At 27.9% G+C, this 26,054-nt stretch overlaps 1 protein-coding gene across 6 annotated transcripts in view; it reads right to left on the bottom strand.

Moving 5' to 3' along the window:
- Positions 1-25,835, bottom strand: part of Ndae1 (Na[+]-driven anion exchanger 1) — a 48,487-nt gene extending 22,652 nt beyond the window's left edge. For 3 of the 6 annotated variants that reach the window (XM_088188667.1, XM_088188670.1, XM_088188673.1), the window contains exons 1-2: positions 17,801-17,998; positions 977-1,080 (exon numbers count right to left, since the gene is read on the bottom strand). In XM_088188667.1, coding sequence (XP_088044793.1) covers positions 977-1,080; positions 17,801-17,874 — 178 coding nt within the window. In that variant the 5' untranslated portion in view covers positions 17,875-17,998. Of the gene's footprint in view, positions 1-976; positions 1,081-8,198; positions 8,264-17,800; positions 17,999-25,386; positions 25,461-25,556 lie in introns of those variants that run through there. The other 3 variants (XM_088188671.1, XM_088188672.1, XM_088188668.1) reach the window with 3 other exon arrangements.
- Between the last annotated feature and the right edge of the window lie 219 nt (positions 25,836-26,054).

The following is a 26,054-nucleotide window of genomic DNA, read 5'->3' as shown; positions in this document are numbered from 1 at the left end:
TTTACTAAAGGTCCAACAATATAAAACCATCCAAATTACCGATCCTTAAATGATGTTTGACGGTTGTTATCGAAAAACCTAGTAACTATCGAATCATTATCGAATCATTATTGTTATACAAATTAACGCTTCGTTTACGGGAAATTTTCGTCAATTTCATAAGCAATTATCACTTGGATCTTGACTCATATTTTTGGCGTTATCTGTACACAGTGTACAGAATAAGTAGACGCAATCACGATAATTTCAGGTGGTAATAACATGACCGATTTTGGTGTTTATGTTTTTAGATTCACGACAATCGTAAAATATATGCGTAGGTGATATATCTGATAGTAAAGCATACGTAATGATACGTGAAATCTCACGATACCACGTATCTATGAGTATAGTATATACTTTTCTTATGATTGTATCTTGTATCGATTAGGGCGAATTCCGTGCGAATTTTAGACAGCTGCACGAGATCAATATTCTGGTATAAAATTATCAACAGGTATGTAGTTCGTGAGTCAGACCTGATTCAAATGTTCTCATAGTATTTTATTATATGAAAATATGGAAAAAATAAGCTTTCCTGCGAAGTAGGTGATTATTGTATATAATATTTTATTACTGTTTTTAATAAATATGCAATAACAATAATTTATAGCAAGTTTGTATGTATGTAAGATTATAAATATGATTTGTGCTAAAGTTTTAACACTTTCACGATAGATACATTCAGATATATTCGTTTTTGGCTTTAGTAGAAGTTCTTTTTATTGCTTTCTATGGAATAAATAATCATAAAATACTGGTGGATTTTATCTTACAAAAATAGTATTTTTATCTGAATATTAGAACTCGTTACAAAATGTAGTTAAAGAGCAACGTAAAAACAGTTGTTATTGATTGAATTTAATTATATTATTATATTTTATTTTATTTTAAATATTTATAATATTTTTAAAATAATAAAAAAATGTTAATTTACCTTCGAAATCCTGTTCCGTATATCCTTGATGATGAGTTTGGTGGGCAGCTGGGTCTTTAGGTGCCTCATCATCTCCAGCCTTCGGAGGATCCATGGATCCTTGCCTGAAAAGATAAAATATAACGTCGTAAATTTGATACAACAGACTAAACAAGACGAACGAAATGTAATGCCATAGTTTAACATTCACGAGTTTTACGATAATGGCACATATTGTACGTTATATGGCACAATTTATTCCTCGAGTCATAATAGGTCATAAAAAATAATGATACATCTTCAAAGCACATTATGTATTTTATTAAACACTATACGGTTATTATAAGTCATTGATATAAATCACTGTATTTACAACGTTAATATTTATGTACAAATGAGAAATATTTTATGCTATTTTCATGCGTTATAGTAGTAATGAAAAATATTTTTATTGTAATAAGCTAAGATGAAATTGCTGTTTTACTGATTAGCTAGTTGTACATGTAAAATGTATGTACATTTTTAGTCACGAATTTGATTATTCCCAAGTAAACACGTATCACAATATTGACCAGACATTCGATGTTTATGGATGAAACTATTTATAGATAAAATTATGTACTTTAACGCCAACTCTCAGATATCGACTAAATGCATAAATGGATTATATATGTTATCATATTACAATTTTTATAAGGTAGAATAAACAGTGTGATGGTTGTCAGGTATTGATATAAAATGTGGGTTGAGTTGTTGTAGTGTACAAAGTATTTGTAAGATGATATGCTGAAATATCACTGTATATGTTTAATAATGTACAAATATGCTTGCTATTTTATAAGATAGCATAAAAGCCGCTGCCTTAAGAGCAACAGTAATTTAATGTTTAGCGTACTTTTTAATTAATTGAAATGCTCTAAAATCTAAAAGGATCTTTATTTTATTTTCTGGCTTTTTAAATATATTAAATGTATTATTGAGGGTTATATTAAATAACGTTCTTTTAAAAATCTTTTACTTTTTTGTTGTAACCAGAAGTACTTGTATTTTATAATTCAGTATGATATATTTAATAATTTACTGTATCAATCATTAGTTTGACAAAAGCAAACAGATTAAACGATCGAATTTTTATATATCAGTCAAAAACAAACAAGGATTACAAATACATACCGAATTTGTTATTATATATGCATTAATCTATTTATGATACATTGACGTGATAAACGTGAAGCACATTCTTCATAAAATAACCCAACAGCGCAAATACTAATAGGATTTATCAGGTCGAGGTTGAAACGAAAGCCTTCAATTGGAAGTTCGAGAGATCCAAAAATAGATTTGTTTTACGCTTTGTTATTCAATCGATCGTTTATTTTTGTACTGTAACAATTATTACTAAGCTTTTATAAACAATAGTATATGTATATTGAATATATCAAATATCAAATTGGAATCATTTAGGAACAGAATTATGTTTTAATTAAAGTTTCAAATTTAAGGGTCGATTGATTGTTAGATGTGTAATTCGAGAAGAAAATACCGTTCATTTGAAGGGCGCTTTAGCCAGTAAATGTATATTATATACGTATGAATTTTAATGTATCAAAACTTCTAAAAAATATTATTTGCACTATCCATTATTCATTGACACTAATTTTTGATTTTATCTATCGATTGTCAGGTCAGATTTCTTTATCATCAATCTGGAATTACCAGAGTAGATGACACAATAATCTTAACAAATTTACGATTATGAATAATAGTCACTATTATGCTAATTAAATATTAAAATTGTATTCTACATGCAGGTATTCTAATATTTTATCATGAATATATTCTCACATAATTTTAATTATACTTATCATTTATATCGATGCAACTTACCTTATCAAACAAGTAATATTTACAAGTGACTTTTTTAACAACAATTAAATTAACTGCATATTAAAAAGATTGTCTTTCATATAATTTAACTTTAAAATTACAATAGATATTTATCTATATGAGTTTTCCCTTATATATTGAATATATTAGTTACGTTTATTAAATTATTAGTTTTGCTTGGAAACTACAGCTATATTTAATAGAATAAAAAAGGTTTTACTTGAATAGTATTTTTAATCGATTGCTATTTTATTATAAAAAATGTGTGTATTTAGCTACGCAGCAAAATTTTTATTTATATTTTCTTCTTAAGCTATCATTTTATTATCAAAATATATTGCGTCAGAGTCAACACGTTTGGCATTACCTCAAACAATATGTGTCTTTATGTAATGTAATATATTACTTATAAAAGTATAATTAAAATAATATTGTGTGGTATAACGATTTAAAAGAATATATTTTGGATATATGCGATAAAAAAATGATTATATGATATTTTACACCAAATATCTAAATAATAAAAAAATCATTACTTTATATGTTGTATAGTAGTATAATCATATTAAACTAGTATTATATTACGTAATCCCAAAATGAATGTTGTTTGTTGATGAATGAAAAAATATACTGTTAAATGTTTATTTTAATTTTATTAATTCAAAATATGATTTCCTTCTAAAGATATAACATTCTCCCACCTCTCAGTTAATTTTTTGATTCTATTAGCATAAAATGTTGGAGGTTTTGATTAAAAATATTCCGATAGTCCCCTTTACACACCGTCTGAATTTTAATATTTTTTCCATCTTTGAAGTGTTGTAATCGATCAAAATAATTGGTAGTCATAAGGAGCAAGTCTGGTTCTCCAGCTGGATAAAATTAAACCAGGCAATTTCCTCGATTTTATCGATAGACAATTTCACTACACGGGGATGCGCATTTTCATGTGCTCAAATTATTCAAATTCTGTTGACAATTGTAGACATTTTAGTAATTTCTCTGGAGTTTGCCGTTTAAAGTGCGGGAGAGCGATGGACCACACTTGAGATTAAAACCCAAACTCTCTCGGGCTGGCCGTCTGAGGTAGGGCGCGAGGCACTACTGATGACGAACAAAGCATAGCAGAGTAATGCAAGCAGGACCAAAGGGGAACCGTGGGTCAAGGCTGCGACTGAGGCAACATATACACCAGCCAACGAGAGCACTTCTCCCCGAGCACTCGGGAGAAATACTAATGCAACTCCAATAAAATATTTAGCACTAAAGGGGTGAGAATCCCGCTCATCTGACCGTCAAAAACTGGGTGCCCGCCCATAAGGGTTGGACTCGTAGGGTCCTAGTACCCTAGTATATAACATGAAGCTATACTTCTGCTCACAACATAAGCTTGCTGTTATTGATTGGCTAGGTTTGAAAGTTTCGTAATGCACAATTCTATTGCAATCCCTCCATACAAACAAAATAACTTTATACAGTGAGCTCAGGCTTCGAGGTAGGTTTTGCTACTTGACTTTTAAATAACAACTGTCTGCTATGACAGTTGTTGTACAATTACCATTTCTCATCTATGGTTAACAAATGATTGAGAAAAGGCGACCAGCTACAATATCCAAAAGCTCTTGGGATATGCGGATACGCACCGATTTGTTTTCTTAGCTCAATTCGTGTGGAACTCATACATATTATTTCCATGCCTTCACAAACTACTAAATGTGTCTATAATAGTTGCTTGGCCAGCTGATAGATAGTTTGAGTAGGTTTTGCTTTTTATTTATGCAGCCAGGACATTATCGTCTACTTTGCTGCTCTCTTACATCCACGACTATTCTTGATACCGTAATTTCTCGATTGAAACTTTTTAAACCATCTTTGACATTTAAGGATATCTTATGAGTCATCTACCATTTTACAAATGTTTATAGACATTTCTTTTAAAGGAAATATATATAACATGCCATTTTGTATAAATTGTGAATAATATTTTATAAATTTGTGACAATTTTATATAAATTTAAATTTTTTATAAATTTTAATTAATTGTGAATAATTTTGTATAAATTTTGTATAAATTCTCCCATCGTAAATTTTGGGGACAATTTATTTTTAAATAATAGAATATAGAGTCCAGACGTGCACTAACACAAATTTATTAAAATTTGAAGACGTACTCTGATATCAACGTCCAAAGAACGACTGACTTAAATTTAGAAAAAAATGACATTCATTGCAAGATTTCCTAATAATTATTATATTAGGAAAAAAGTCGTGAAAAGTCAATAACTAACCAAAAAAAATACTATAGATTGGGTCAAAACAATATAAAATAATAACATCAAAAGGATCTTGTTGTTTTTGCAATGCTTTATATATAAAAAAAATAATCAATTCACTAGGATGAGTTTTATCAATTGATTCATCTAATTGCAGTGGTTAAAATTGTTTTCTTATTATAATCATTTATGATAGTGATTGGAACTTTATTTAAACTAAATTTATTTTTAGATGTGTCAATTAAGTCTTACTAAACGAGAACCATACATGAGTAGTGATAAAAACTTTCAAGTAAAAATAAAAATAAAATTTTATTAAAATCAGAGTTTTGAAACTAAAAAAAATTTTCGTAGAACTAAAACATTTTGGCAGTAATCTGATAATCGGAAATACGTTAATAAACAACTGTCTGTCATTTAAGCAAATAAAATAAAAATAGCGATTAGTCACGTATTTTCTTCTAAATGCGTCAATAAAAGCTTTAGAAGGGGCAATGTTTCATGCGTAAAAAGGTTGTAATATAAATACTTATATAATACTAATTAATTAAAATAAAGTATATAAATATATTAATATTTTTTTATATTATAAAAAAGAATAAATCAAATACGTTTCAAGCCTTTTACTAACAAAGTCAAATATTTTTTCTGAATTTGAATAACTTGTTTACATGCTTTATACCTTTTTATATAGGTTTTCCGCCCAAAAGCAAATAATAAAACATAAATGTTTGTTCTCGAACAAACGACTCGAATTCTTAGAACATATATATAATAATACATATCAATGTTCGATTCTCTTTTCTTCATGCATAATAATCCAGTCAGTCACATAACAAACCGTTTCAGAGAAGAATTACTCGTAGTAATAATTTCTAACGTACCGTAATTAACAGTGATTAATTTCACTCGTTTCACAAACGTTCCTATAGTGAGACACAGTTTAGTTTGTGAATAATTAATTTTTAGTGTTAGCACAATGTCTAAAATATTATTTACGTAAGAAAGGAAATGTATAATACAACATAGCCGCATGAATAATTAATTCATTCGGCTCAGTCGCGTTTGAGTCTTAAGGGATTTTAAACCGATTCGGTTTATAGTCTGCAAAATTAATGTTGAATTGCTTCACGATAACGTACACGTAAAACGAAAAATTGTGACGTGTATCGTACATACACTGCGGAAATAAAAATTGGGATAGGCGAATTATGCGATACTGAAATTTTAACGCGTAGAACTTGTTTAAATATGCTTAAGATAAGTAATTTTTGATTTCTGGATTACGTTATTGTGTGTGCAGTGTGATACAGCAATTTGCATAAAGTGTAAATATGACTGCTTAATGACATCGTTAAATGATGTGCCTATTTAAACTAAATCTTTCTAATCTATTTAAATCTAAAAAAATGCTGATTATGCTGATATAAAAAAATAATATTTTATTTTTCACTGTAATAATGAACTAAACTTTGCTGAAAAATATGGTATGTTTGTAAATTATGAATTTTAGTACTGAAAATGTAATATTTTTTAATAAAATTAATTTTCTATAAACAATTATATTTTTTATAAAAAAATATTAAAGCAATGAAAAAAGTAACTTAAAAAACCAAGCATTGATTTTATTTGTAGTGAATTATTTTTTTAAGTTTTAATCCAAGTTACTAATACTAACCACAATATTAAATCTTAGATTAATATCTGTATTAAATTAGTAATATACGAATATCTGTTTCTTCGATCTACTGCTAAATTTAATAGAAGTTGTAGAATTATTAAAAATCGATTATTTGATTATTATGCTTATTTAACTTATCCCATAGTTTAGTTTGAATTGAAAGCCAGAAAAATGTATATAACATATTAAGTGTTTATAATTATTTTTAATTAAAAGTTAACAAGAAATCCAAATATAAAACCTTGCAAAGAGAACATAAAAAGTTAGTCACGCTACTGATTATTATCTATTTGAGTAATAAATATCTCGTGAAGTAGACTGAATTTATGAACAGTTTTAAATTGTATTATATTGTAAATCGTCTGCTGTAATTAGGTAAACGTAAGCTAAATACGTTACAGGGTGTGATAATTATTTTTAATAATATTGTATGTTACATTGACAAGACCATATTCAAGACTTTTATTGAAATTGACGCATTGGCTGTGAGAAAAAACTTGTCGCATATTACACGTTAAAGGTGAATAAATGCTTTTAATTCTTTGCTTAATATACTACCCACCGAGGCATTTGTTATGCTGACAGGTGAAATAATTGATTCTGAGGGGTTAAATAAATGCATTCTTATCTTCATTTGGTTGCTTTCTTCAAGCACAAAAAATATTATTTTGACAAATAGGTTGAATGCAAATCTCTTACGGGTTAAACTGCAACATCCACTCAACGCAAATGATACAATAAGAAAACAGACGGTAATAAACAAATTACACCCCGAAATCTCCGCTTAAAATAAATTGTCGTAGCGAAAGTTGGCGAGCAAGAAATTTTAGCTAATCTCACGTGTAAACAATTTTTAAGAAGCTCTTAAATATTTAAGATTGGATTAAAATTATTTATATATTATGAATAAACTATATTTTTAATTGCTAATACATATATAAAAAAAGCAGATAAAGATTACTAACTTTTTATTCTTTAGTGATTTTTCAGCCATTATGATACTTATTTAATAGTACCGAAGAGTAAAATTTAAAATAAAATCTATTTTTTCATATTTGTATACATAATATGTATAACATAAATATATATATTTTGCTTAAGCTATAATAACACTGAAATGTAAACAAACTAAACACAATTGTAAAGCACTTTATCCGTTGATAAATAAGATTAGTAAAATACTGGATTATTATATTGTTTTATATATTTGCTTGCCGAATTTATTTTATGTCACTTTTATTAATCTGACGTTAGTTAATGCCATTTAATCATTATATTTTTAATTAAAATCACAACGAAGCAATGATAACAATTATTTTGTTATTGCACAAGTATCACTACTGCATTTTTCACTTATCACAATATAGTATTGTACATATTTATTGCTTGCTTTATCACTTACTCCGGATAATAGTCTCTGATGTATCGATCCATACGACAAGCAAGAATGGCGCGTGGAGTTCAACTGAAGCGTTTGTCAGAGCACGCGAGATAAAATAGTCAGCACATGCTAATCAATGATGAGAACAATAAATGTTGGTATTTATTAGGAAACAGGCACTTGTACAATACGTCCAATGTGTACCTAGCCGAGATAAGCGCATACGCGTGCGTTTTGTTAAAATAGTTCTCTCTTGGTTTAACAGATTGGACCTTCCGCCACTCGAGATCAATCTCGCAATATCTTATCTGGATTGGAGCAATCAAACACTTTTGCTGATTTTAATTATTTGGTGACGTCAGATTGGGCTGTGATAATCTAGTACATGAAATACGTCTCGAAAGGTGATAGTAATTTTTGATGTGTTATCATAAATGGGATTAAAGATATAAAATACATGGTGATCTATTGAAAAGATTACATAAAATAATTCAATAGTGTAAACAATATTTTTAAAGATGATGTTAACCCTTTGGTTTTGGGATTACTATATTAATATATGTGTATATAATAAAACAAATATATTTTCAGGCAAAAAATTTACCCCTTAATCAAATTCCTTATAGCCTATTAAAAATAAATTTCATAATTTATTCAATTATAACATAGAACCTGGCAATTCTTGCCAAAGTAAAAAAACTGATAGATTGGATTTCGTCAAACAAAGGGTTAATAATTAGGTTTGCTGTGAAATGATATTTTGGTAACAATGCCCAGCGTTACAGTAAGTATGCGATCGCTATCTATATTAAAAGAAAATAAGTAGACTTAAGTTTAATACTGAAATAGTGTCCTTTAAGGTTTTGGGTTTGAGGTCAAAGGGGTATGACTTTGCAGCCAAAATAGACGCCAAAAAAGCTCGTACCAGTTTATTTTTATAAACATACAGGTTACTACATATATATAGAAATTCAGATGCCGCTATTATGCGGTAAAGTTGAAATGGCAGGTATTGGACGTTATAGAACTTTTGCCGTCTGGCTAAGTTGTATTATCTATATCTATATTTTTTTTTGTGGATCAGCGATGGTCTGTCATGGTGTGTTTCACACTGCGTCTCTCTATCTGTGAGACAGCTCTGGCGAATCGCAGATGAGAATGTTTGTAAGCCAATTGAAATCACTTGAACACTCACGAAATGTGTTCACGCCTTAAAAAAAATGGATCAGATAGCTACTCCAACGATCGGTAACCAAAGGGTAGTAAAACAATAGTATTATGGGCAGGGTAGAACGTATTGTTTAGTGCCCATTCTTTTTAAATAAAATGAAGTATTTTCAAATTAGTTATTAACGTCTCTGAATGGATATGGTTTCAATATTTCCATGCATTGATGGCCCATGTAATATTTCCGATTAATAACGCAGTTGTTTGGTCATGAGATCTCTCTTCGAAACGTGATATTTTGCTATTCGTTTCTATTATATGGTGATTAGAATTAGATAGAACCTTTAAATTATACCAAATTGTGCAGGGGATTAAAACCTGCACATATGTCTCATAGATTAATGAAAATTCAATGATTTAAGTTTTTAATTTATAAATATTAATTAATTAATAGAAAAAAATAATAAATAAATATGGTTAAATAAAATAAATTGAAATAACTTATTTAAATTAAAATATTAAAAAAAATAAAGAAGCAGAAGATAAGTAGTAACCGAAGACGTAAATTTTAGAAAATGCGTCATAAGAGTTGGAATCCTATAGTTTTTTGCAAAAATATTATTCTTTAATAGATTTAGCAGTATTAAATGTGATACATAATAAATTGCTTTCAAGCATAATAAATGCAATAGAAATGGTTTCAAGCAAATTATATATATTGATTTCAATAAATTATTTATTTTATTTTTTTTTATAATAATTTGCGTATCATAAAAACAATAATTTATTTTGAAGCACATTTTTATAATTGCTTTTTTAATAAAATGTTTTTAATAGAATATTATGTGTAACTTAAATATATAATTTATTTTAATCTTGAATCATATTACGCCAAACATGTGATTTTTGATAAGATTACAATAATAATTAAATATGTTTACCTCATGTATTTTATTTGATACAAAACTATGATTAAATGTGATTTTTATCATATGTATTTGGCATTAAATCATTCATAAATGTAAATTTATTATTGATAATATGTCTTTTGTGAAAAGAATATGAAGTATAGCAATTTATATAATTACTGGTATATTAAAAATATCAAAAGAGCTTTGAATAAGAATTTTTCTTTTGAATTAAATATAACAAATTTAAATGAATTATACATATTTAATATACAATAAAAAAATTCCAAGTTTTAATAGCACAATATAATAAACATAGTATTTTATTAAAGAATAAGTAAAAAAATATACTTATTTTGGATAGTATATTTGTATTAATGTCGAAAAGTCAAAATATTTTATCTTAATTGTTTCAATTGAATTAAGCGTCAAATTATCAACACTGTTGAAAACATTACTAAGATAATTTTTTTTCTTCATATTGAGATGCAATAAATTAGCATCAATCTGTTAAAAATCCTGTATTATCTGGAAAATATCTGGCAACTTGGGGAAAAACAACAATGTTTCACCGACACGATAAATTTGTCAATCGTATTAAATTTGCAAATTTTGTAAACTCGCTAAATAATTATAAACGTGTGATGGTTATACGAGCATAAACAATAAAAAAAACAATTCCAGATAATACAGTATTAATTTAATATAGTACAGCTTTTTGGTTGTTTGTTTTAATAAAACGGTGCATGGTACAGACAAAATAATAAGGAAGAAAAAACACAAAATAAATTTTGTGTTTTTTCTTCCTTGTTATAATTATTCTCTATGAGCTTAATTAACTAAATATTAAAGAATTTTTACATTATATATATAGAAAAACATTCTTAATTCCTGTCCAATTTTTTTCACCTAACATATTAGCTCAATATTTTTGTAACGGTTCTATAAACAATAGTTATGAACACTTCTTCGCATTGTTTATCTAGTTAAAGTGTGCCTGCCAAGTGACTTGTAAACTTTATTAACTAATATTGTATAATTTTTTTTTCATTTTGAATAATGACTGGGTTAATTTAAAAGCGCACAATATATCGCATTTTAGCGTTAATTGATTTTGATATCGATGGTGTTCTATTGTCCTGAACATTTCCTTTAATCAAGTCGCTAATTCGCTGTTTTTTGCAAAAGCATTAGTTATTATCTTTTACAAACAAATTGCAACACGGCAATTATGTGATATCGCTAACAGTAGTAATGAGATAGCGATGAATTTTAAATGCAATTTCTCCTGTGCATAAGGTTTGATAAATTACTCGGTTGTTAACCAAATAAAAAATCGCCCTAATATTTACTAGTCTCGTACTTTTACTTTTAGAATATGTTTCAAAAATATTAACTTAAATAAAATAAGCAATTTAAAATTCTGAAACAATTTATAGCTTTTTGATATTAAATGGATTTCATGGATTTATGATACTGCAACAAAAATTTATTAAATAATATGGTTTAACTAAAATCTTATAATTTATATTAATATCTTATTATAAGATACATAATATAAACTTGGGATTTTCCATTGCATAATTTACATTTATATACAATTCTATTCTTCATATCGAGTTATACCTCTCTCCTCAGCACTACATAGAGCAACTTTTTACTTGGTAAAAATAGATAGTGCAAAGTTTAGCGAGAAATCCACAGAAGCTATAAACTTTTCACGTGACAAAGTTTAATCCGCTAAGTCAGGTGGTGAGTTAGTTAACAGATTCAACTCTGAGCGTTTAATTAAATGTCAAAAAAGTCGTAATAAATACTAAAAAATATAATATTTAATTTAATGTACGTATATTTATGAAATGCATCATATCCCACACTGTTACTTAGCAATTCTCAAATGTGCACTGAATTTATGGACGTTTTCCGGACATTTTCCTTTACGTGATTGAGGTTAATATGGCAGGATGTCAGATTTGAACCTTGACTATAACATACCATATTGTTATGTGTCAAGTGTGATATTTATGAGTTTTCATACAATGTTCAGCGCTAATAATATCCTGTATGTTACAGTAAGGTATTAATATCAATTTTCTCGAACTTAACATTTCAATTACAAATGGACGGAATTCAATATCATTGAATTATTTGTGATAATGAAATATTTTACTGGAATGTGTTCCATATCAGGTTTAAAAGTGACATTGCGCCTTCACATTGTCGCATTTTATAATAAAAATATGGTAATGCACAATAATGTAAATAATAATATTATTTTTTATTGAAAATGCGACAATGTGAAGGCGTAATGTTACTTTTATACCTGATCAGGAACATATTCCAGTAAAATATTTCATTATCACATATAATTCAATGATATTGAATTTCGTTCATTTGTAATTGAAATGCCAAGTTCGACAAAATTTGTATTAATTCTTTACTGTTGATATAATATGAATGACCCCTATCAGTGAGCTACATAAAATTTCCTCTATTGACAGCATTTAACACGAAATTTCTCAACATATCTAGCTCAGAAGCAGTAATTTATTTTCAGGTGTGATTATTTCATTATTATACTTCTGTAAGAAATCAGTTTATCTAACGTAATTTTCTTTATTTTAATAAGCATTTTGTTTATTTAAGATGTAGTAACTAAAAGCTTAACTGCACGTAAAAATAATATATTTTAAAGATAGAAAGGGCTAGCTAAAAGTCACAATATTATTTAAAAAATATTAGAAAAACGCATATTATTTATTAAATTATACTTTGTTCTTAAAAACATCAAAATAGTTTTAAAACAAGTGGAATTGTAATGGGTTCGACGATTTTCAAAATATTGTTTAAAAATCGACGCTAAAGTTGTATTCTGAAAAATATTTAACTTGTAAAGGATACCATTGATTAAGAATCAGGACTTATGCTTGGTTTAAAATCAAGGACTCTACAATACAAATCTATTTATAATGTCTCCATATCAAATACAGTGCGTGAGATTGTAACGAGTTTATTCTGAGGCTAAAACTAGAGATTCAAAAAATTAGGTCAAATGTCATTTATACGAGAGCTCACTGAGTCTTGTTGAGTTGAGTTGAGTTGTTTGGATATTAATTTAAAAATCTTATTAATTATATTTGCATCTGTTCTATTAATTGGGAATATTTTATTGATAATATTATTTGTATTATATAATATAAGAACACTTTACTAATCTACTATTGAATTATTAGTTTTATTGCCACGTATAATTTAACTACAAAGTAGATTAATTTATTGCTTATTGAATAATACTATAATATTCACTGCCTCAGATAGAATATGCAAATTGGCAATTTTAATAAAATTTAACCCTATAATTCTCTATCACTTGTTGAATCAACTCGACATTCATAAATATAATTAATAAAATAGAGAATTCTGAATTTAAATTGATAAAAAATATATTTCAAGAAATATATTTTTTATATAAAATAACACGTAATTGTTATTGATATTATTGCGAATCTGTCGCTAATGTGACAGGCGTTAGTTTAATGGATTTCAATGTGAAAACATTATAATCAAATCTAGCAATGGTAGACATCTGATTCAATCTTGTAGTTTGGACAGGTATTTTTATTGGAAGTGCCGTTGGTAGTCATCCAATACGCTATTTCAGACTGTAAGTAAAATAAATAAATATGCTATTAAAAATATTTTAATAAACAATAAATTATATTGTTTTTTTTAATAATCATAATATTATTTAATATATTGTTTTGATTGTGATAGTGATTGCATTTGATAGTAAATTATCATCTTTATTTTATAGTGCATTTATATTTAACAATAACCTTATAATTGACCAGCTTCCTATTAATCGAAAAATCAACATATCATACATAAATTTTAATTTAATACAACCTAACATAACTGACTGAGTTCTGACGCAATATGTTTTGATACAGAATAATACAGGGTATATGCATTTAAACACTAGTGTTTGTATGTAGTATCTATAGCAGTGGATATTTACATAATATATAATGCGGGCTACAAACCACATATGATTTAAAGATTTAAACACAGATTTACAGACCGCAATATGACTCGCAAGTTAAATCAGCTGACTCGTGGCAAATTGCGAGCTAGTAAACATCATAATTTATTATGCTTGGGGATTGAGCCCATAGGTTTTCGTAAAATCAGTCTGCTTAAATTCAAGGGGTTTGAATCTTTAGCCGACTTATGAAACCCTACCTAATTTGTGGGGGTTGATTTATTTGACCACAACGCTAGGCGGCAACACTGATATATCTCAGGCAACCAAGCGACCGGCGGCTTTTCACGATTTTGATGGGCCCAAATATTTCTGTATTATTACTTTTTCGTTGCTCTTAATTGATTTCCGTATATTATATATTTGATAACATTTGTTGCTACTTGAAAATTACTTTGTGTCAAAAATAGTTTATTTATATACAATCAAATTACATCGTTTTCAAAAATATATGGATTTTTACTTGCTCGCGAATTTGGTATATTGTACTAATACAGGCCTGCTTACACTTTTTTCTTTATTTATGAACCTTTTTACTTGTTAGATTAAATCAAAAGAGAGTGTTTAAACACAAATGGGAAGTTTGCAAGTTGACCTCTAGGTACTCCTTTCTTTAAACCCAAGATAGCTTGTACTATTTCAGCTACATCTATAGTGGTTAGTTCATGACATTCAGTGGAAAGATTTATCTTATTTATTTGATTAAAAATATCTGATAGGTGAACAATCCTGCCTGTTATAATGTTCTAAAACTGAGCCTTTTCATTCTTCCAGAAATTATGAATATTTTGGCTTAATTTAAACAAGCGCTTCAATACTTATTCTCTTGAAATCTATCGAATTATTGAGTGATAGAGAAGCGCTTCATATTCTGCTCACATTTAATAAATACTATAATTAAAAAAACTGCTTTTAATAGTCGATAGCTTATATGATTATGGAAAAAATCTTTTCTTTGTTGCCAGGACATATCTGTGTAAAATGCAATGAGTGATGATGACTAAAGTAGCTTGGTTTTTCACTAAATAACGATACAAAAATTTAGTCATAAATACATTCTTATAAAATTAAGATAATTGACTTATTTTTACTTTTTTTATTGAATACATACAAATATTGTCATTTGATTGATTTTTTTAATAAGCAGATTTTGTAAAAAAAAATTATACAGACTGCCGTTTTTTAGAATTGCACACAGTACTGTATGTGGCGACATTGCGCTGTTTAAAATACTGTTTTTGATTTGCTTAAAGATCACTTTTTAAAATAAATAATTTGTTTAAGCTTATATTTATCTTTGTAACATTAGTTTTGGCCGACGACGTGATTATTTAAAAACAGTTGCAGTACCGCATCATCATTAATCGCCGCTGCTGATGGCGACGGAGGGCAACAAATACTTTGATGGACCTCGACAACAAGACGACGGCCGGCGGCGCCACGTCCGCCGATCATTCTACTGCAGCGGTCCCAATCTGTGAATAATTGCAACCCGTCACCACGCGTCCGTCAAACTGGTATATACTCATCATTGATATTAGTATTATATTATAAAAATAATTAGTATTATGTTAAGTTGCGGCTTCGACCTCGCGTAAGAGAAGGGCCCTCGCCGGTGCTCCCAGAGCTGTATGACCTACTTAAAAGACTACCTGGGATTAGATAGATTCACTGTACAAAGAAAAAATATATAGGGGTATTAATAAATAGTTATTTTAATTAAATAAAATATTGCGCTTTATTTAACTGCGCATTAAATTCAGTCCGTGGGTTGCGTTTTTGACAGCCATAGATAATAATGAAAGACTTTTTAACATAAATATTATTATTTTTACGTAATCATAAAATGTAGGTAATAAGCAAGCTTTATAAAAAAAATACAAAAATGTTTTCAGAAGGAGGCGCAATACAATTCGGACCGTAACAGTAACTTGCCAAAGCCTTTCGGGGTTCACCTTACTATCAATCAACACGTGAACCAAAAAAACATGTTTAATAAATATACGATGCGATATGGTCGCGTAGCGGGATCATGACCTACAGCAACAATAACTAAGGTGACTATATATTCTTCGGTAAAATGAAAAACAAATATGATTTTAAAAACGAACCAACAGGTTTTTTGTATAGATAAATATTTATTATAAATATGTATACATTTTAGAATCTTAAGTTTGAATAAAATCATTGATATATAGTGTTATGTGTCACATTTTAATTAAAGTTAATTGTTTGATTACATTTATGTTTACAAATACTACGCGTTTTCATTGTAGAACGCAAAAAAAATAGTACAGGGTTATCTCTATTTTTTCATATTTCCATATTTGTCCAAACGATCGGGCGTGTTATGACTATTATTTTGCATACTTTCACGACTGTCGCTGTTATCTAATTCCGTTCCAGAAATTTAATATCACGTACATGAACTCATTCTTTTTAATAGAGCAATTTCGCATGTATACATTTAGAAAACGTCGCCGTGAAACGGCAGATTTTCTTAAATATTCTCAAAAGAACATAAACCGTAAGAAGCAAAAGACTATGTAAATACGGGATAAGTATAAATTAATATATACATGCAAAAAATTGGCGTCAAAGATGATTCACAAAACGGATATAAAAATTAATATAAATAAATGATAATTTTATGAAAAAATGCAAAATATGTAAAACTCCATTTATGCACTGTGTGGGCGTTATTGCGATTTGTTATCCTTGTATGTACAATGTTTTGTGTAAATAATTAAAAAATGAAAACCTTGTAATAAAAATGATTTTTTAGATCTGTTATTGCAGATTATATCACAAAAAAAATAACAGAAGCTCATATAGTAAAATGTTTATCTTACTATTAATTCTGCGTATTGTTTCCATAACTATAATTATAAACAAAAAACAACGACACTTATTTTTGTAATTGCTTATATTTGTAACACATTAAATCGATAAAGCATATCATTATCTCATTGTGATGACAAAAAGGGCAACGATCTACATGTACGTTTATTGTATCTGTATACTGCGATATAAATTCATTTTTAACCTTTTAAGAGCTAACTGACATGTGTCACATGAACGTGAAAGCTTGAGTGGTTCATAGCCCTGAAGGAATTGTTTTTTTTTTAGCAAAGTTGCGACAGTTTTCGTCAAGAGGCTATCTTATGTCAAACATATATTTTATCAGTTAATTGTGAAGAGCAATCGCCATGGTCAATTGTGAAATCCATAAAGATTCATTCCATTAAAAACCATGTCACGGTTGTAGTTTCTATTGTGTTCATTAAAAAATAATGATTCGAAAGGGAAAGTGATTTTTATACATAAAACGAACTAATAAAAAGTACTTCATATTGTACTCGTTTATAACAAAGGAAATGACATGTTGTATCAAGGTCAATTAAATTATTATCATTCATAATACACAGTTTATAAACGTGTTAATTAAAATTTAAGATTAAAGTAAATAAGCATGCACTAACCTACTAGTTAAGTGCTACACTTACTTTGAACTAGATTTATCGAAGAACATATTGACGAAAGTCATGTTTAAGACGTTTTGCACATTTATTTCAGACATTATTATGTTACTATGATTACTATGAATAACATGTATGATTTATATATTTATGTCAGTTATTATTATTATTATTAAATTAATAACATTACTAAAGAATTATCAACACTCGTGCGGTCAGTCGGAATACCGATGAACTACTGTCGTTTATGACCGAAGAATTATCTCGCAAACAAGTTTAAGCACTGGCATTGTTTTGTTAATTTATTTACATATTATTATGTGTGGCTCATTGGAATTTATACATAAATAAAACTAATAACACTCACAGAATTAGTCACGAATGCACCAAACAGTTACAGGAACTGCACGCTCCGAAAGCGATTCTAACAATAATGATATTAATAATATGGGATGTATAAAATAAACTTTCCCTGTTATTGAAAAATAATTTTCAAGGATTACTTATGAAATTGTATTAATTTTAATAACAATTAAAAACTGTATATTGAAAATAAAATAGTGATTTTAATGCAATTAGATTAAAAACGATCAAGGTTACGCAAACTAAGTGTTTTTATTGTATATAATCACATTAGAACCGCTTATGCTGAAGTATCATAGTAATCTTTAGAATTAATACTTCTAATCTATAGATCTAGTTCAATCTTAGAGGTTGTTTAGTTGATTTGCATGATAAATAGTTTAATATCTGACATTTAAATAATGTATAGCTATATTTAATAAACATAAATAACAGAAATTCTATAGGACTATAAAAAATATTAATAATAGATTAAATTAAATCTAATAGTTAACATTTGGGGAATTCTTCTTAATTCTTAACTCTAAATATTACTGATCCATGTTAATGCTAAAGGTTTTTCAAACATATTCTTAAATATCATTTTATTATATTTGAGTATTTTAAGATCGACATTGTAAAAGATATCGAGTTAATTATTGCTACCTTTAAGTATTTTATAAAAAGCCTATTTAATACTACTAGTACTATTTTTATTATTGTGAATGTTAAACAACTAATTGTCGATGATTTTTCAGATGTAACAGTGACTTAAAATATATCTGTATAAAATAATTTAACCGGTGCTGACAATAAAATTGTAGTTTTAAAGTAATTTAAAATTGTTTTATCTACTATTTTAAGAATGAAAGTTATTTTGTGTATTTCTAAATATTTGAGAATACAAAATTATTTGATGAATCATATAATTAAGCATCTCTATATTTAAACAGGGCCTCGATTAAAATAATACATATTTTAACAAGTATCTACTAATGTACGTATGAATTATAAAATAAGATAGTAATTATTTCTTAGGTGTGTATTAGTTTAATGAAAGTTTTAATACAGCAGAGAAAACGTATTAAAACTTTAGTGAAAAAAAATATAATACAGTTATATTAATTATAGATATACACAAATTAAAATCTATAATTATTAAGTACAACGAGAAATATATTTATTCATATTTGTATTTAAACGACAATGGTTTGGCTCACAATAATGAACACCAGAATTGCACAATAACCACGCTTTCGAAAGTCATAAATTTACCAAAAAACTCTTTATGAAACTCGCATAGAAAATTATTAATAATTTTGCATCTAATATTTGAATTATAATTAATCCACCTTGAATCTCTCACAATGGATTAGATTTGAAGATGGAGCGAGCCCCTAAAGCAATTAATCAAAGCTTTCACAAAGGACTATTGCAAAAGATATGACACTCGGTCAAATCACGAATTACTAGAGAATCGCTTAATACTCATTAGATGGACGGCCATCACTCATCACCAATCAAACACAACATGACGGACTCTCAAGACTCGCCAATTCGACTCCCCCGCCTGAACCTACAACGTCTGTACACATCTAAGTAAATTATATCTATACTTTGTATATTAAACTATCATCAAATACACAATTTGGCCATCAATTCTAAAAATTCATACTCTTAAAATTTAATTACCTAAAAGTGTATAACGTTTTGATTATTTTGTGAATTTTAAATAATCATAAAAGTACCTAATAATAATATTTAAAAAATATTGAAGTGATTAATTAAAATTAAAAAGTCAATTAGGATTTATAAATTGAACCACCTTTTAATGAAATAGTTAATTTGCCAGATTTTAGGCAAATTTACACACGTGAGAATATGATTATTATGCTATTAAATAATAAAAAGGGCTAGTTCAGCATATGATATACAAAGACCAGTTTTAACCAGCTAAAACAAAGGGGGGTTTCTTTGTTAAAATGGAACACCACCGTGAGAAAATCTTTTAGCAGATCAAATCACAAAAATCAGGGAAGTTTAAAAGTATCTGTTGCAAATGCCTTGACAAAGAATAACAGTCATATCTATACCAAAAGAAAAACTATCCAAAGGACACCCAGACAGGGAATATATTTCCTTCAAAAATCCAAAATGATATTTTTGATTTTAACTAGAAATAAGTCCAAGATGACCGTTTAAAAAGCAGTCGCTTTTCATGTAAGCAGTCACTTACATTTTTTAGAGACCAACACAGAATAAATCTCGAAAAAGGAAAGTGAGAAAATTGTCATTATTTGAAGGATATCATGTTTCGACTATTTATGTGTTTTTGTATAATTTGGTAGGCGACAAATTCCATAACAAGCGTACTAGGAAATGGATCACATCATAATGGTATCGAATTTTGTCTCTTAACAAGCTAATTTGAATACGAGAGAAAAAATTTCATTAAACTTTATAGCTTCATTTTATACCATTTATAAAAACAATTTAATCATTTTTTATTACATTTGAGTTTATCAAATTCAATTAAGCTATCAAATTTTAATAACAGTTATTTTATTCATATGATGTGTTTATAAAGTATTCCTCATTCGTTCTCAAAAGGCAGTAAATTATAATTATTTAAATGCTCTATTTAATTACTAACACACCTGACCTTCCACAGAAAGTTGTAAAACAAACCGATTAAGGTCAAAAATGTAATACAATCGCTTATTAACAAGTAAATTAAGCTCAAAGGATCGTAATGATCACATCATCATCTCGTCCGTCAGTTGGTTGCTGAGGAAGTAGCCGCCACTTATGCTTAATCCGAATTAAATTGTTCCAATTCTCCGTTGATACAATTGCAATAAGTGGACATTGTGTCATCGTCAAGCGCCATTGGCTTACCTTTGAAGATGTCCTTACATACTTGCATTCGCATAAATTATTATTATGATTAATTTATTGCACAGACGTGATTTAATTTATGCGTAATGTTTAGATCATGGTTATTGTTCATTGATTTTTTTAAAGAAACTGTGTAAAAATGCGTAATTTAAAATTTATACAATTAAAATCATTAATTAATTTAACCTAACTAACAAGATTAATTAAAAAAAATTATAATTAATAAAGCTACTTAGAAACCAGGCAAACTTGAAGATTTTCTTTATGAAGTAAAATAAACTAATAATAAACTTAATTTCATACCGAAGTGAAAGTGAATATAAAAAGTTTTATAAGGCAACTTCATATCATATATTTCTTTCAGTGGTAAAAATAATAACTAAAATAATTGATTACATTTATAAATTTCAGGGTTATAAAAAAAAATAAAAAATGATTATATTCTTTCAGTGATTTATTTTATATAACATTAAAAAAATACAGCATTAATAATAACACAATATGTTTTAAAATATTATAATCTTCGTTTAAAGTAAATTGTTTATTCATTATTATTAATTATTTATAGCTATACCGTAATTATCAATTATTTAATTATGAATTTAACAGATTCGATTATAAATTGCGTTTTATGTAGATTTTCTAATTAATATTCAACCATGTAAAATTGAAGCATTATTTTATTTTATTAAAATTGGAATGACGAATTACTGTATTCAATTTAAAGCACATTTGTTGAAAAATAATTCTATGAAATTGAAAATAAATTTGATCCAAGACTTCTGGGACTTCAACTTAATTAAAATAACAAAAACATTTTCATACAAGATTTTGTCAAAATAATAAAGCACTGCTAGAAATCAAGATTCGATAATAAGCATTCCAAGAAATTTTATTTTACAAAAGTAATGAAACCGTAAACCTACATATAAATTACATATATTATGTGTATACGTAAAATGTAAATGTTTAAAACAGATTCAATATCAAAAGTATTCATTTCCTATAAATCTAATTTTTAAACCGGATTACAGATGCGAAATTCTGAAGTAAAATTTACCCTTTGTAAATAATACCCAAATGAGTTATAACCAATTTTATGGTTAATTGATGATAGAATAATTCTGACAAATATCTATTCGATTCCATAATAAAATAATTACATTCCTAATAATGAAATAAAAATCTTGTAAATACATTTTTAATGAAATATATATATATGTATTTTTTCTATTTGATGTACAATTTAATTATTAATATAACAAGACACTTGTGTCTAAACATTATTAAATATTATTTAGGGTTCAAGTTTAAAATATGCATTTTAGCCTAAACAAAATACTTCATTGCGTCATCCATATTTAAAGAATAATTGTAATTCACTATCTAAGTGACAGAAATTGTAGTACCAGGCAGAATCTTGAAACCTATCACTTTGAAGAACAGTTTAAGCGAATCTTAATAAACCGCGTGATCAAATGAACTATTAACTGTATTACATATAATAGTATATATATACATATGTAGGTCTTCTTGACGTCAACTTTTAATCGAGGACATTTTCTTAATTTCCGGTCGTGGATCTAGGGAGCAAACAGCACACCTCAAAGGCTTCTTGTTTGTCATAGTCTATTCTATACAGTCCATAGAGAAAATTTCCACTTTTAGTTCACACAATTTGACATGCCATGAGAAAACAACCGATACGAGCGTAGTTCGATTTATTTCAAATTACTAAACGTTTTATTAAAACATCAATAATGCGCTGAAGGTCGTTAAAGTTAAAAAGAAAGGTTAAGTGTCGCTTAAGGTATTGGGTAAAATATAAAATTGTCCGCTTAAAAATTAACGATCGCCGCGCCATTTAGTGTTGTATATAGTTTCAACATTGAATCCATGCGATGTCTAAATATTTGTGCTCAAAATTATATTATAAGCACTTATCTATAATAATATATTTGTGTGCAAATTACGGTTTCAGATTGTCCATATTATAATTTTAGATTAAATGGAAAACACATATGTAACTGAAGTTCTGAAACTTTGCAAATATGTAACTATAGTTCTGGTAAAATTTATCGAATGGGGAAAAGAAAGAGCGGAAGGAATGGTAATGATATTTGAAGGTTATACTCAAAAAGCGCTCTTGCTATTGATTTATATTTCATTTTGTATACGTCATTAATTTTTAAAAACCGATATTATATGCGCGTATGTAAATAAAGAGCTTAAATAAAAAATAAAATATATTTGGATAATCTCATTAATGATTCGACTAAATCTGATACATAAGCATAAGCTTTATATATTGTAGTTCTTACGCTTTATATGTGCATACTTCCACTAAAGATCTCGGAATCACTTTTGGGATAAAGTGAAGGTTCTCTCTACACGTTAATGACGTCTGCGATAAATCTTCCAAGATGCTCGGCTTTGTTATAAGAAACACGTTTCACTTTGACGAACCGCCAATTATTCGCGTCCTCTATTTTATTGATCTTCAAACTATTTTGACTGCATACCCATTAGACAAAAAATGGTTTAAAGCGTACCCCTAAATATTGTTGGTAAAAAAAGTATCTAAAAAATTTGCGGATTCGATAAATTAGTAAAATAAAAATAGTAATATAACTCTTTTACGAGCATCTTAATACATAGCAGCTGTCAATTTCTCGTCTAATTACTATTTGTGATGGTTTAATTATTATTTGCCATGGCCGCAAAAGTTGTCTGCGAGAATCACGATCGCATCCTCTTTTTATAACCGATAGATACAGGACTCGTTATGGCTGTCGCCATCCGGCTCCTTAATACGCTGGCATTGCACGCATCATATTATTTTTTATCTTATATAATACAAAATGTATTATATTTTTTGTGTATCGCAATAATACTGTGTATGGTTTTTTGACTATTGTGACGCATTGGAGAAACCTGTTAGATCACGATACCTGTTAGATCATAACACCAATTTTTATCTTTCTTGAACTGCTCCACTAGTTGATCGAAACATCGTTATTTGGTATTTTAGCAATTTTGATTAGAAGTTCGTAAATTTCAAGGATACGATATATATTTATGATTATATACGGGCTTATGTTTTGCGATTATAAGATTTTTTAAGGAGGCTTAAAAGATTGAGTTATTATTGTAAAAAAAATTAGTATGGTTAAGTATTTTGAAAATTCTAACTTTAGCAGTAAATTTTATTTTAAAAATTAGCAAATATTATATTGTTGTTCAATGTATATTATATTACAATTTAGGTTTAACAAGAGAGGGATTAAAATTATTTTTACTTAAAGAAGATAGCAATTATGGTAAAGCTAATATTATAACACCCGACTAAGTGTGTGTGCATCTTAAACTAAACATTCTATGGAAATGTGTAGGAAAGATACGAATTCTAGATTGTACTATTGTATTTTAAACCGTCTCCGCCTAAAAACTAACTCCAAAGGTCAAACGGTCGTTTACTATAGTTGTTATTCCAACTGAGAATTTGAAACACGGTTGAATATTTAATCTATCATTTAAAAAGTTGTGAAGGCTGTTCAATCTAATGACAGAAAAGCGATTTATAAAGTTTTTATTACTGTCTATAGTTGAATAGATTTAAACAATGGCGATGAGATTAATTGCTATTTTTTAAGCATTTATATACATATTTTACAGCCTACATATCAATTCAAAATATTATTTCAAATCTATCAAGTAATTTTATGTTACTAAATAGTAATTTGTATCCTAAACTGAAAGAAGTAGCAAATATTGTCTAATCTAATGTCAAAAAATCAATTTTTAAGTTTGCATTACAGTAAATAATTTTTATTTATGTTAATAAAATGACAATAAGAGTAATTATTTACTAAATTTTAATTTATGCATTTTATATAAAATATAGTTCATTAAAAAATTTACAGCTGATTTACTTGCCTTAGATTCTTTTCAGAGCATTTATATTTCTAGCTCAGCGAATAAAGACGAAACGTATTATTCTATTTTTAATTTAGTCATCCCATTTCAGTGAATGCTATATGACTAAGTGGCAAATTGTATCTCACACTATTATTATTCTCAAGATGCTGGATTGTGTTTGGATTATGTACATATATATATTGTGAGTTGCAACACAATAATAAATTAGGGGACGTCAAAGTAAGCATACGTGATTTATTTTAAAATTATTCATTGTACAAAAAGTTGAATTCTGTTGTAACTATACGACAGAATTGTGTATTAGAAAATTTTTAAATTATTAGTTTGATATGGTCCATCCTATATATGATATATTATAATCAACTAATCGGATTTCATGTACATGCATACATATGTATATAATACTGATGGCATAAGGAATTCGTAATACTCACAGTAAATCGTATTTAATAATGGTGGTTGTTTTAGATTGACGATTCTAGACGCACTACTCGATCCACATAATATTCTAGAATTATTAAAAAAATACATATGTTTATGTTACGTGCGATATATAGTACGTGCCAGCGCACATTAAATCCAATGACCCTTAAAACTTACTTACCAGGTGATATTCTCATTAGGTCGCACGACACAACGTGACGAATTTTCCCATTGTTTTCAGCAGGTTATTGTTATTGTTTTTTATGGTTATTCACAGGCACATGTTTAAGAATGCATTAGTTTGATTTGTGTAAATTGTGTTTTTTACTAGTATGTTGTTGTGCTTTTATTCGCAAGTTTATGTGTATTTTTGGATTTGTTTGTGTGCTGGTATTGCGGCAATTTCGGTGGATGGTTTACCGGAGCGTGCGCCAGCCGTCATGGCTGGCCAGGAACTGACAGTCGAGCACAGGAGCCGAAAGGGACGAAGGACGACACTTGGCAGTGGAGCGACTGGGAGAGAACAGGGTCATGGCGCATCGATATGGACGCCGACTGAAAACGACGTCGGTCATTGTACTCAGAAATTGCATTTTAGGCATCACGTGGCGTATATTTTCCTTTCAGAAATAATTTTGGTATTTCATTCAATGTAGAAAGAAGGAAATTTACGTGGAAA

The sequence above is a fragment of the Plectrocnemia conspersa genome, unplaced genomic scaffold (genome assembly GCF_051122295.1).
Source record: "Plectrocnemia conspersa isolate PC_06_02 unplaced genomic scaffold, ASM5112229v1 ptg000007l, whole genome shotgun sequence".
In the NCBI taxonomy this organism is placed as follows: Eukaryota; Metazoa; Arthropoda; class Insecta; order Trichoptera; family Polycentropodidae; genus Plectrocnemia; species Plectrocnemia conspersa.
The sequence above is the reverse complement of the archived record's forward strand: the minus strand, read 5'-3'. Positions and strand labels throughout refer to the sequence as shown.